The sequence below is a fragment of the Lipotes vexillifer genome, unplaced genomic scaffold, assembly GCF_000442215.2.
Source record: "Lipotes vexillifer unplaced genomic scaffold, Lipotes_vexillifer_v1.1 scaffold69, whole genome shotgun sequence".
NCBI lineage: Eukaryota > Metazoa > Chordata > Mammalia > Artiodactyla > Lipotidae > Lipotes > Lipotes vexillifer.
Window position 1 is genome coordinate 3,391,084 of NW_006790942.1, and position 14,637 is coordinate 3,405,720.

At 39.7% G+C, this 14,637-nt stretch overlaps 1 protein-coding gene across 2 annotated transcripts in view; it reads right to left on the reverse strand.

The window, feature by feature from the left end:
• The window catches only part of TCEA1 (transcription elongation factor A1), a 33,254-nt gene that overhangs the window by 17,154 nt on the left and 1,463 nt on the right, over positions 1-14,637 (reverse strand). The window contains exons 2-3 of one of the 2 annotated variants that reach the window (XM_007464024.1): positions 7,605-7,667; positions 2,709-2,814 (exon numbers count right to left, since the gene is read on the reverse strand). In XM_007464024.1, the coding sequence (XP_007464086.1) occupies positions 2,709-2,814; positions 7,605-7,667 (169 nt within the window). The remainder of the gene's footprint in view (positions 1-2,708; positions 2,815-7,604; positions 7,668-14,637) is intronic. The other variant, XM_007464025.1, reaches the window with a different exon arrangement.

The following is a 14,637-nucleotide window of genomic DNA, read 5'->3' on the forward strand; positions in this document are numbered from 1 at the left end:
AAAAAAAAAAAAAAAGACAATATAAGTAAGTATACAGAGCATAAGTAAAATTATAGTTGAAGCAAAATTCATGCACCAGGAGGAAAAAGAGGAGAAAATCCAAGATATTAACTGACAGTTGTATTTAGAGAGAGATTTAATAAGGATGATTTTTCCCTCCTCCAACTCTCCAAATTTTATTTAATGAACATGTAAATCTTTTACGATAAATAAAAACATTTTTAAAGAAGAACTTGTACTGATATTAGATAACTCCAATAAGTATACAAGAGTAAAACTTCTTTAAGATTAAATGAACATAACTGCAATGTCCACTCTTTTCTCCCACAAAACGTAAACCATTCTTTCCAGAAATAAAAATGTACATATATGGTCCTTAATCAACTTTCTGTTGCTAATTTTAATTACTTTAGAATGTAGAATTAATTTAAAATTTAAATGAAATATAGAGTTTCAGTGTGTCTTTAAAGATCAGCCTTTTTAAAAAAGCTTTTTATTCGGAAAGAACTTGACAATTGCACAGATGTTATAAGAAAGTATTACAAACAGCTTTACTCAGACCCCTCCCCCCGGACTGTTTAACATTTTGGCACACTTCCTTCCTCACTCATTCATCTCCCAGCCCCCGGCACGCGCATACACACGCATCTGCAGACACAGACACACTCACACGCACCACTGTGTGCACAAAGACACATCTCTTTTGAACCACTGGAAAAATGAGTAGCAGATAATATGCTCCCTTATCCCTGAATACTTCACTATGAATTCCCTAAGAATAAAGAAATTCATATATATAACCACAGTAAGTAGATCCAGCAATGATACCAGATTGTTTACCTACCCACTGACCTTATAAAATTCCGCCAATTATCCCAATAATGATCTTTATAGCAATGTTTCTTTCTGGTTAGGAATCCAATACAGGATCATATATTACATTAGTTTTCTTAAGATTAGACTTTCTAAATTTTATAGGCTTTACAATTTTTGGTTCCTAGTTTCCAAGCTCTTGTAAATAACAAGTCTTTTATTATTACTATTGCTGTCTATGAAATTTTAAAAGCTTCGCTTTTTCTATTTTCTCTTCCATATAAGGCTGATAACTGCTAGGGAAATGGCTCATTCCAGGGCTGGGTTAGATAAGTCCAACATATTTTGTGATGCCAGAATGTCAGAAAGAGATTAAAAAAAAAAAAAACCACACACAACTGAAGGGAGCTTGTCAAAGGGACACAGGAACCAGTTTGAAGGGGTGCCCACTGGTCAAAGCTGGGACAATGTAAATACCAAAATAAATATGAACAGTAATGGATTATAATCCATTATATAGAATAAGAATCCACGTGCCCACACTAATAATAGAAAAAGAACTGGGAGGTAAAAGGAGGGTTCTTTCTTACAGAATGATGATGTATAAATACTGAAGAAGTAGAAAAGCTAGAAAATCATAACTTTGCAACTGTCACTGTAAAGGGTGGTTTCGGAAACAATCAGTGGGTACTAACGGGGGGCGGGGGGGTCCGATGGGGAACAAGACGGTTTCAGGGTCTTAAAGTGACCACTACAGAACTCCTACTAGACACAAGAGGAAAAATCATAAACGATGCAGTGCACACCTCGGCTGGGTCTCAACCTTAACACCACCCTGCCTCTGCACGTGATACCTGGGAAAGACATAACACACGTATGCAATACCTCAACTGTGGATGTACCAGATCTAGTCATGAGAAAATGCCAGATAAACACCAAATAAGGACATGTTATTACAAACAAAGCAGGGAATTCGCTGGCGGTCCAGTGGTTAGGACTCCGCAATTTCACTGCCATGGGCTCAGGTTCAATCCCTGGTCAGGGAACTAAGATCCCACAAGCTGTGCTGTGCGGGGTGGGGGGGGGGGCAAAAAACAAAAAAAAAAAAAAAAAAAACAAAAAAAAAACAAAGAAACAAAAACCCACACACAACAACAAAGGGGGGAGGGGGAGGGGCATGCGTTCTTCAAAAGTCAATGTACTAAAAGAACTATTCCACATTGGCAGACTAGATTACATGGCCCTGGACTGGGTCCTGTTCTGGAGGAGAGAAAAGCTGGAAGGGTCATTACTGGGACAACTGACAAAACTGCAACATGCACTGCAGAGTAACGTACTGCACCAATGTTAAATTTCCTGAATTTCCTGTACTATGATTATATAAGAAAATAAACTTGTTCCAAGAACACACACACTTAAGAATTGAAGAGTAAATAAAGCATGACAGAGGCAACCTATTCACAAATGGTTCAGAAAAAATATGTGTGTGAGAGTATATGCATACAGAGGAGAGAGAATATGACAAAACAAATATGGCAAATGTTAAAACTTAATGATCTAGAAAAAGGACACGTTGAGTTATTTTTATTATTCTTGCAAATTTTCTGTAAGTTAGAAAACTATTTCAAAAACCTTTTCCATAGGTGTCACACCTTCCCCTTGGAGGAAAATTTTCTTCTTAAAGGGGCAATTCAGTTGTAAATGTTGGAAAACAAGAAAGCTAAATCTGACTAGTTTAAAAAGTAGAACCCTCAAGGAAGTCAGACTAAAGCCCCCTCCCATATTATAAGGCACTGATTTCAAAACATCTATATTCATTAAGAGAAAAAAAATACAACAACCCAATGTCTGAAGAAACCAGATCATAAATATATGTAATGGAAGATCGATTGTACCTAATAACTTTTTCCAGGATTTGATGAGGGACTTTGCTAAAGATGTAACTTCTTCATCTGTGCTCTGCTTGCGAATAGCATTCACTGACATTCCGATTCTTGTGGACTGCAAGGCAATGACAAAAAAATACATATGAGCAATTTTATTTCAGGCAATTCATTGTTTCCTTTTCTTCTTTCCCAGATGCCTGTTTCCATTTTAGAACAGAAAAAAAATCAATTATCTGAATTCTTTTAGTGGTAGACTGTAGACTTAAGACACAGACATCTTCCAATCAAACATTAGATACATCAAGGTTCTCATTACTGAGACCTGCAAGCATGTAACCTGCTACTAAAGTAAGGCTGGTTAACTAGCACAATGAAATCAGTCTTTCCCACAAGAGAAGAGCAGAAGATAAAGTGTCTGTGTTTGTACACAAGGCAGGCTGATGCAACCACGGCTAACACACGCACTTTGCTTCTCTACATTCTCCTATAGATTACTCTGTACACCGCCTGTTGCAACTTGTAAGGACACCCAAACAAATACCACCACCCACAGAGGTTTAAACACCAGCACATAATCACAGATATTAAGAATGGATGTCACTAAACACAGATAATTTGACTTGTGGCGACACTACATGCCCAGGGTTATGCTGGGAGCGTCCATATTCATTACCCTTCCTAACAGCCCTTTAAAGTCGAGATCATTATCCCTATTTTTAAAGATGAACAGACCAGAAATATCAATAAAAAACTGTCCAGCATCACACCACTACTAACTGGCAAAACTGGATTTTAATCCAGGTCTGTTACCTCCAAAGTCCATGCTCTTTCCAACACATCAACGGTTTTCAAATTGTGCTTAAAGAACACAAAGGCTATGATAGGCCAATTATGGATGATAAATTAAAAATGGTAAATTTAGTAAGTTCAGGTTGTCAGTAGACAATCTTTCAAAATATGGATATGGAAGAACAAAATAACAAAAGGAATTGTTAGTGAGAAAATAAAAACAGAAGGGAACCCCTGCTATAAACTTTAAGGCCGAGAAATAAATGGGTCCTTAAGATTTCCTTTTAAATTATTCAAAGTACTCAACAAAGAGAATCGGGACAGTTGCTCAAGAGTCTAGAATATGTGTCTGGCTGGAGTGCCCTGTGTTCTGTCTTGGAGAGCTGAGCAAGGCGGATGAAGGTTCCACAGCAGAGAGACACAGGGGACTCATGACTCTAAAACTCCAAGATGATTTGAGATTAGTGTTTTGGGGATTTTTTTCCCACAGAAAGTGGCTTCTTTCTTGTGGAAAACGGTATGTTCTTAGAACTCTTTTCAATGAAGAAAAGACTTTTAGAACTTTAGAATGTTTTAGAACTTCTCTAAAGCACTACTTTGTTAGCTGGTGTAGCAGGCACTTCAATGTAGAAAACCTTCCAGAGGCAGGTGCCTGGGCGGGCGGCACAGCTCAGTCTCTCGTGGTCTCCAAGCTACCCCACAGGATGCTGCTAACGTGCTGACTGCTACCGCCCCGATGCCTGTGGCGCCCCTCCTTCCCCAGCGCCCGACCCCTGCCTAGAAGAAAACCCAATTTTGGCATGAGTGGAGGAAATAACTTGAGTCACTAATACAGTTCTGGAGCTTGGGATCAACATGGATTGGCAAAGAAAATGGGACTTTAGGAGGTGGTCAGAGGCGAGCAAAGGTATAAGGAGATTATGAACAAACCGTGTGCTATAGGGTGACTGCTTTTTAATTATCACAGAACGTTCTGATCACTAAAGAGAGCAAACCTAAGCTCTGCTTAAAACCTAAGAAAACCCATAAGGAGAACACAGGGATCTGTAATAAACATGCTCACCTAAGGGAGAGATTGTCCAGCCAAGAATAATGAGAAACGAGGCTGTGGAGGCAGAGTGAAACACTAAGATTATTTGAGTAAGTTTGTTTCTTCCTTTTAGGAGGTATTTTGGGAAGAGTAAAAGAAAGTAGAAAGAGGAAAGGACTATGAAGCTATCTGACAGCACTGCTCTAGGATATAAACTCAGCTACACAGCAGAATCTACATCTGTTTCACAGGCATCTCAAAACCCAATGGATCCAAAATTATCCTTCATCTCTTTACCCTTCCACCTTTACTTCCTTCTCATCCCAACCCCACCACATTAGGTTTTCCTGAATTTTGCTTTACTGTAAAATGGCACCATCTACCCAGTCACCACGGCAAACACCTCAGTCATCCTAAACTCCACCTTCTCCTTCACCCCCCCATCTGGTTGGCTACCAGTTCTTGTAGGTTGTCCCTCAATAACAAGTACCCCTTCTCTCCGCTCCTACTGCTACGCCCTTAGTTCAGGCCCTCATCACTGCTCCCTGAACACCTGCGTCAGTCAACAAGCTTCCCGATTCTTCCTCCCTGCAAACCTGGGCACGTACTCCCCCACCCCTCGCCACCGCCGGGCAGGATGCTCTCAGGACCGCAGCTGCAGCCTGCATGCCAGCCAGCCTGTGTCTCCAACCCTACATCAGACTTCCTCCACCTGAACAGGTCGCACTGCTTCCACATCCTGCTTTCTCTGCTGGAATACCCTTCCCAGTCCTATCTGCATAGGGAGAACCTATTCATGTTTTGAGACTCAGTTTACACTTTATCACCATATGAAGGCTCTCCTGAGCCTCCCAGGTTAAGGAATCAGATTAAGAAGTAAACTTCTTTGTGCTTCTTTCTTGCCCTACCTATAACAAACACAATAAATCCCCCATATACAAACCTTCAAGTTGCGAACTTGCAAAGATGCGAACGGGTGTTCGCATGTCCAATCACATAAGTTAGTTCTATTTGAGGAGGCACTGTTAGTTTTTGAGGCACAGGACCCAAACGCAGAATGGTACACGAAGGTTGCAGAGGCCGTTCAGAATGCAATCCAGTGCTACCATGTCATCTATGATGAGAAAAAAAGAGCCACTACCCAGACATCACTGGACCGTTTTTTCAAGAGGGTAGATAGACTTGAATCCAGCAAGGAACCAGAACCTGTGCCATCAGCGTCAGGCATGAGTGAAATGGCAGGTCGCCCTCCGTCTGCTATTGCTGAGGATCCTTCAGCTCTACCATCGCCCACCTCCTCTCCCTCCTCCAGTCAGTAACTCTTCCTTCCTGTTCACTCGATGCCAGCCCCTGGATGCCAGCTGTTATACCGTGCTACTGTACTTTCCAAGGTACTGCACTGTAAGATTAAAAATGTTTTATTTTTTGTTTGTTTTTTTATGTATTATTTGTGTGAAAAGTATTATAAACCTATTACCGTACAGTGCGATATAGCCGATTGTATTGGTTGGGTACCTAGGCTAACTTTGTGGGACTTACAAACAAATTAGACTTATGAATGAGCTCTTGGAACGGAACTCGTTTGTATGTAGGGGACTTACTGTAAATTCTATACAGACGTCTATCTGGGCAACTATACCTTTCTGTTTGTTTACATGGCAGTTTTCCTCTACTAGACTTGAAGCATAATGAGGGGGAAAGACCATATTTTATTCATCTTTATAACCCCAACACAATTTCTAATCCTAATAAAAACTCAAATGTTTGTTATATAAATACATAAACTTTTCAAGGAATGAAGCATATAAAAAAATCCGAAGTGTGTTATAAATGATAATCCTACCCAAACTCCACAGCCTCTATAAAACTACCCATCTCTTAAACAAACGCTGAGGTTACTGCTGTTTTCCATGTGGCTATCCCCACACAGAACTGCTGGGATAAGACCACATCTAGGTGGTAAGGTACGGGCACAAACTCAAGGTTATTCTCAGAGCTGATTTGCCAGAGCTGCTGATCCTTGGACAGGATATCTGAACTGAGAAGACAGGACTTAATGACTTGCTTCCCTTCTCCTTCTTGGTTCTATTCTTAGAGGAGGCATTCTTAACCTTTTTCCCACATGGATCCCTTTGGTAAACTGAAGCTTATGGACTCCTCCTCAGAATGCTTTTAAAATGGATTAAATAAAATACATAGGATTACAAAGAAAAGCAGTTATATAAAGTTACAAAATGTTTTCTTAAATGTGATACAGTAATATTATGTGCTCCTTTATTGAAACATTTAAATAAGATCTAGCGTAACATATAAGAGCTACCATGATAACGGGCAAAAACACACGTCAATATATCTGAGGTTAAAATATCTGTGATTTCTTTCAGTTAGTCATAAATACTAATTCAACTGTGGTTTACTGCCTTCATAATTGAAAGAAATGCTCGATTTCAGTTAGATATTAGTGAAAATACATGTGATTTTTTTTTTCCCTCAAACACGTACACACCCCTGTCACCCTTCCCTAAATTCTGACTTAATGGAATGGAAATAACAAAGGCGGCACTCATGGATAATAAGAAATGTGTAGTAGAAAATAGCCAGATTCATCTCACAATTCAGCTTCCTTTTTAACACTGTGACTTGTGTTAAAGTTGTATTTTTATGTTTTAGTCCTGCTGCAACATTAAGACTTGAGCAATGACTCTACACGATGACGACCAGACACCCGACTGTGCACAGGGCAGGCCGGCGCTGAGGGCGGGAGAAGAGCGAGCGACCCTTTGCACCCTCACCCTCAGGCCAGCTTCACGCAGCACAGCTGGCGACCGCAGATCCAGAAAGGGAAATCTTGGGAGATCAAGTCAGGGCCAAGAGTCCAACTTCCTTTCATAGTGAGTTTCACTCCCACTGCCAACCTCAGAGGGTTATGTTTTATTCTTCCTGAGAAAGGCAACATTTTTCTATAATGGTAACTTAGTAGACTACTGATTTACGTTACCATCTCAAAAAAACAAGTTAATAATGTTTCACTATAACAGGAAAATACAAAAATACCTATTCAAAAATTATGATACATTAGCACATACCTGTAATAATTCCAAGGTCATGGGAATATTCTTAAGCTCCTTCAGTAAATCCAATGCTCCAGCCTGTAAAATAAAATAATTTCAAACTGAATTTCCCAGATAGTAAAGCAAGGAGTAAGTAGAGATCTAAATTTATATTTTCCTATCCACAATTCACTAGGGCTCACTTATTCATGTGAGGAGAATGGTATATAGATATATAGATGAGAGAGAGAGAGAGAGAGAGTTTTCCAAACAGGGGTTGCAACTCACTAGAGGATCATAAAATGCATTTACTGAGTTATAACCAGCACCTAAGTGTTGTTTTGTGAAAGTTTACTTTCACCAGTATTTGTCTATATGTGCCCCAATTACAAATATAAAATGTTTCTTACTGTGGTGGTACAATACACCCCAAAATTCATGGAGGGCAGCTGCCTGGGGACGTGGGAATGGCGGCAGTGGGGAGGGTCCCCCAAATGCCGCAGCACCTCCAGCATTCGCAAGGGGCATCACTTCCCTGGAATTCTCACAAGGCCCCTGTACCTCGCTGCTCAGTCACAAGAACACTGCTGTCTACCTGATTCTTGCAAAGCAGTAAAAAGCAAATTCTAAAAGGAAATCCACAGTTAAGATCTGCGTTAAGCTTGCAGGCCTGTCCACTGCCAGGTGCCACCTAGAATCAAAGGCTCCCACGTAGCTGAGGAAGACGGAACAAACCTGGAAGCTTTATGGAGAACGCTAAGGTTAAAAGGGGAGAAGCAACAGCACCACCTGCAGCTTGTGGCCAACGTTCCAATCTGATATTCACTCCCATCGGCCATATTTCAGCTCCTCTAATACATCCACTTAATCAGTCATATTTCGTTTAGTCTAATAGTGACTTAATGTACTATATTTGGACAAATCATTATTCTACATACTACTAACAAAAAAACTATTAAACTACGGTAAACTTTTTTATCACCACTTTTTACTTTTGCAATTCCTTTAGACTTAGAATTTTTATCATGTATCACCGTTTACATACAGAAAAAGAAAAATATAATCAAAACTGGCTAAGGCGGTTCTAAAACTATGTCGCACTCAGAGTCTAATGCTTATAAATTGTTTACTGACTCAGATTCAATAATATCTGTCTTTAGCCCACAAAGAGTCGTTATCAAAACACTAGTAACGCAACACTTCACACAAGAATCCATAAAAGAGCTCAGAGCCACTAGCTCTCTGTGGGCACTGAGGTGCGCGCGGGGCTCACTGCCTTCGCCCCCGCTTCTCTGCTACCATTTGGTCCCTCGAGGGTCGAAGAGCACTCCACTACTCTCTCAGATTTGCTTCCAAGCCACTGACACCCGTTCCGCAAATGTCGATGCTGGGTTTGATGCTCTGCCTGTGAAAGTACATCCCATCTGGCCAGCAACATATGTAACTCATTCTGCTTTCTGAAATGTTAAAATATGAAAACTAGCACCCTACGAACCAGTGAAACACAGCACACCCAGGGAAAACAGAAAGCCCTGCAACACATCCCTCATATGCATCCTAAAGGAAGAAACAAGCATGGAACCTCATGGTATCAGTATATTTCTTAAATTTAAAATCAAGCAGAGGTTTCCAGTCAGATAATTTTTCCATTTAAAGTTGACAGACAGACTTGGCTATAGAGAATAAAACAGTATTGACTCTTCTTCTGGCCACAAACAGAGACATCATTTTAATTTAACCCAGTGCCTCATAAATAAAAACTTAAGTTCAAAAGAAATTACGAAACAGATTATTATGAAGGATGTTAATGATCCACTGCTTACAGATTCCTTCTGATCATAAAATTCTACAATTTTTCTTTAGAGGCAACTAAAAATAGTAAAACATTAGAGTTGTTAAAAAATAAAACACTGACTTTAAATTTACTATTAATTACGAATTTCTATAGGCAAGACATTTTTGTGAGCGAGTATCTTCAATCCCGTATCTGCAAATCTCCAAACCAAAATCCTCTGAAAACCAAAAGACTTCTCATTTCTCACAGATTTTCAGTAAACTCACTTGGCAGCAACATCTCATCTCAACAGTTGCATAAAGCTATTTATGTTCTACTTACCCCACTTAATGCGAAAATGCTGCATTTCACTACAGAAATGCTAATATCTGATTACTGGGAACTTCCCAGATCTCACTGAGGATATTATGAAATATATGATGTTTGTACTATATCATCTTTGTAAACCTGAAAAATCTGGAATTCTCAAATATATCAGACTCTAAAGGTTTTGACTGTGAGATTGTGGGTCTGTATCCTTATCTACCATAGCTGTTTTTCTTCTACCCATGTCTCCATGGTCTTTCTGAACGATTTCTGACCTAGGATCAATTAAAAAGGAAGAGAGGACTTCCCTGGTGGCGCAGTGGTTAAGAATCTGCCTGCCAACACAGGAGACACAGGTTCAAGCCCTGGTCCGGGAAGATCCCACATGCCACGGAGTAACTAAGCTCGTGCACCACAACTACTAAGCCTGCACTCTAGAGCCCGCAAGCCACAACTACTGAAGCCCACGTGCTCCGCAGCAAGAGGAGCCACCGCAATGGGAAGCCCATGCACAGCAACGAAGAGTAGCCCCCGCTCGCTGGAACTAGAGAAAGCCCACGCGCAGCAACGAAGACCCAACGCAGCCAAAAATAAACAAATAAATAAATTTATAAAAAAAGAAATAAACAACTATGATGATCTGGGTGAGTGAAAAGCGCAAAAAAGAGATGATCGTATATTAATTCGGTGACAAAAGCTTTTGAGTGTCACTGTGTGCCAAGCGTTGTGTTAAACACTTTACACGCAGTATCTCATTTCATCATTACAGTAAACCCTACGGAAGAAGGGAATCTTATCATCCCCGTTTTACAGAGGAGGAAATTAAAGCCCAGGTAAGTTAAGACACTTGCACAAGGTCACAGGACTACTAACTAGAAAAGGTGAGATTTACCCCATTCTGTCAAAGGACACTTATTGCCTCTCAACAAACACCCAATTAGCACCATATGCCAAGCTCTGCTCTGTGCTGAGGACACAGCAATGAGCCCAACAGAAACCCTTTCTGACCTCAGCGAATTCAAAAATAGGCAGAAACCTTTGAGCATCTACTTCAAACCCTCAATTACACAAGAAAAAAACCTTAAACTCAGAGAAGGTAAGTGACTTGCCCCAGGCCACACTGATGGGTAATGTAAAGGGACAAGAATCCAGTTTCCTGACCCTTACACCACTGCTCTTTCCATTCCATAACCCCTTCCCCAACCCCCGTGGCAGTTCCGCTCTGTGAACTACAATGAACAGCATTATCAAACAGTCCCCAATCATCACCTGCCTCTAAAGGTCAAGTCTACTAGATTGCAGCATCTCCTACAGACAATGATGCAAGAGAAAGAAAGATCCTACCTTAACTTCCAGAGTCAAATTTAGTTCACAGTACTGGCTACAAAATCAACAGCCACCACACTACCATGTTACATAGGTGGTACTTCTACTTGTCATCAGAAAGAGGTACTTTTACAAAATACGGTGTACTGGAAACCCAGCATATACAAGACTGTACAGGGTACAAAACTTCTCTTCAAAGAGACGTAAGAGAGAAGGAGCAACATGGAATATACAGTTAAGAACACGGGCTATACGTATATGATTGATCTAGATTCAAATCCATGTTTTGTCATTTCCAAATTATAAGATATTGGAAATGTTACTTGGCCTTCTCAAGCTTCAGCTTCTTTACATGTACATGAGCATAATATGCCAACCCTGAGTAGTTAAAATGGTCAAATGAGGTAATGTAACACATATGACGTATCAAATTAGAGTGCCTAACACAAAGGAGATGGTTGATAAGAGGTATAAAAGATACAAAAAATTATGTTTCTACCATAACAATATTCTCAAAAAGCCATAAAGACAGCATTTTAAGAGAGCATTATTTAAGCTCAATCAACTCAAAACCAATTCTTACTAAGAATTATGATGAGATTTTAAGGTCTAAAAAATTAAGATGCTACTTTTCTTTTTAAAAGGAAACAAATCATAAATATTTGAGTTACAGCTCAGCAACATCACGATAAACTAGGAAATATAAATTTATTATGTCGCCTCAAATTTGTAGTTATTCTACACCAAAAGCACAAGCAACAAAAGAAAAAAATATATAAAATCAACTTCATAAAAATTAAAAGCTTGTGGGAATTCCCTGGCAGTCCAGTGGTTAAGACTCAGTGCTTTCACTGCAGTGGCCTGGGTTCAATCCCTGGTGAGGGAATGAAGATCCGCAAGCCACGCAGCGTGGCCAAAAAATGAATAAATAAAAATTTAATAATAAAAGCTTTTATTTTTATTTTATTAAAGTATATTAGTGGTTGGGGTAGATACGGTGACTACATAATGGGTTACTTAATGGACAGTTTCTATCTGGAGTGATGAAAATGTTCTAAAATTAGATAGTGGCGATAGCTGCACAAATCTGCAAATATATTAAAAACCACTGAATTGTGTACTTTAAAAGGGTGAACTGTAATGCACAGCTAAATAAAGCTGTTATAAAAGATTGTGCTGTCATTCTAAATTTCGATTTACGCTAATTAATCTAACCCTGATATGGAAACCAAAGTTTTCTTTCTAACCCAGGTACAATAAAGACTTAGAAATGTACATATTTCAGGTATCCCTGCTCCTAGGAAATTCTAACACCTAGTTTCAGTTTCTCTCTCTGCAATTTAATTCTACTCAGCCCTAAGCCTTCAGTGCAGAAAAATACACAAACCTCAACACCCCACAAAATGTGTCTGTGAGCTTGAAAATTCTACGCTCTCACCTGACTCCTCTTTCTACAGTCTAGTGCTATAAATCCTTTACAAAGATAACCCAGAAGGTTTTTTAGCCTTTACCATACATATCCTAGGCACTGCCAAGAATTTCATATTCATCTAATCTTTACTAAACTATCTCCAATTCACTACCAAGAAAAACATTTTAGAGATGTTAAGAAACTTGCCTAAGACCACACAGCTGAAGTTCAGAAGAGCCAGGATTTGAACCAAGATTAGGAGTCAAAGACTTGCTTATTGATAAAGTCAAAATGACAAGAAAAAAGTTATGTAAAAAACAGCTAACACCCTGGGGCTTCCCTGGTAGCGCAGTGGTTAAGAATCCACCTGCCGATGCAGGGGACACGGGTTCGATCCTGGTCTGGGAGGATCCCACATGCTGCGGAGCAACTAAGCCCATGCACCACAACTACTGAGCCTATGCTCTGGAGCCCGCGAGCCACAACTACTGAGCCTGCGCTCTAGAGCCCGCAAGCCACAACTACTGAGCCCGTGAACCACAACTACTGAGCCTGCGCTCTAGAGCCTGCGAGTCACAAGTACTGAAGCCCACATGCCTAGAGCCTGTGCTCAGCAACAAAAGAAGCCACTGTAGTGAGAAGCCCACACACTGCAACGAAAAGCAGCCCCCGCTTGCCGCAACTAGAGAAAGCCCGCGTGCAGCAACAAAGACCCAACGCAGCCAAAAATGAATAAATAAATAAAAATTTTAAAATACATTATTTAAAAAAAAAAAGCTAACATCTGAAAATTTGGCACTAATTCACATGGTTCATCATGGCCTCAAAGCGTGTACTGTTTTAGATCAAGTACACACGTGGGGCAACACCCTGGGTAGTACCAGGTCAAGATATTGTTGGGGTATTTAGGGAAATACGACAGCAAGTGCCCTGGTCGTACAACTGTACCCAGGCAAGGTTCGGATACAGATGCAAAGGTCTTCTAGAGATGCTGCAGTTGAACAGGGTAGTACTGGCTTTGAAGCAAAATAGATTTAGATTCACATCTTCATTTGGCCTCTTTGTAGCTATTAGGCTTAAGACAATTAACTTTCTAAATACTTCATTTCCTCATTTTTAGAATAGAGATAATGCTTATCTCCATAAACTGTCTGGGGAATAAATGAGATAAGGTAGGTAACTTAGTAGAATGCCTAGCTCAGAGTAATAGCTCAATAAATGGTAGCTGTTTTATTATTACTTAAAAGTGACACCTATGGTTTTATTAAAACAATATCTAATAACAGCACTTGAACTTCAATTCAGAGGATAACTATTACTTTTCAAGCAAAGTTTACTTTTTCACAGTATCAAAATAATATAAAAATTAACTCAGAGAAAATCTGGAAACCACACACACACAAAAGAGAAACAAATCTACCATAATCCTAAAATCCCCAGAATGACTTCTGTTAAATTACTGAACACTTTAAAAGCTACTTATGGGTTGCTGATGTGCTCTGGAGGGCAGGGAGGGAGAGTCATTCAGACCATTTCCCTTTCTCTATCTCATTTGCCTATTTGAATTTCTGTAAGACAGAGAGGAAAAGAGAGAAGGAAAAAAAAGTAAAAGAGCCAGTCAATTTTACCTTTCTCTTGGGGGGGCAAGTTTTTACATTGGTGAAGTTTTGCACTACTAGAAATGTAAGATTTGAGAAGAACAATGAGCCTTGAGGACTATCTTGGAGCTTATCCTCATTCTCCTGCGGGCGCATTATGTGTTTATAATTTGAGAAGTGCACACAAATACAAACTGGTCTTCTCCATACTTGCTCACTGAGGAATTCCTCATTTCTAGGAAACATCTATTTCAAGGAAAGGAAACAAACAAAAACACCTAGTGCACTAGATTAAAAGGTACACATTTTATAGCCTGAGTTCGAGAAAAAAATTACCCAAGTAACAGCCTTTTTCCCTAGGAGCCAGCTTCTACTAGGGGAGTCCAGGGTTCTCTAGGCAAAGAAAAAAAACTTGCCAGTTTAACCAGAACAACAGAAACGTTCAGCCAATCAAATATACAGAACTCATCACTTGCAGTGAGGAATGAAAGGCCTGTATCAACAGAAAAAATAAATGGCACAGGCAACGTCTGGAACAGAAAACAAACAGGAAATACTTTAAAAAGCCAAAATTGCAAATACTGATTAACAGGGTATGAAATTACATGCTGGGCAATGCACCTGTTAAAGGGA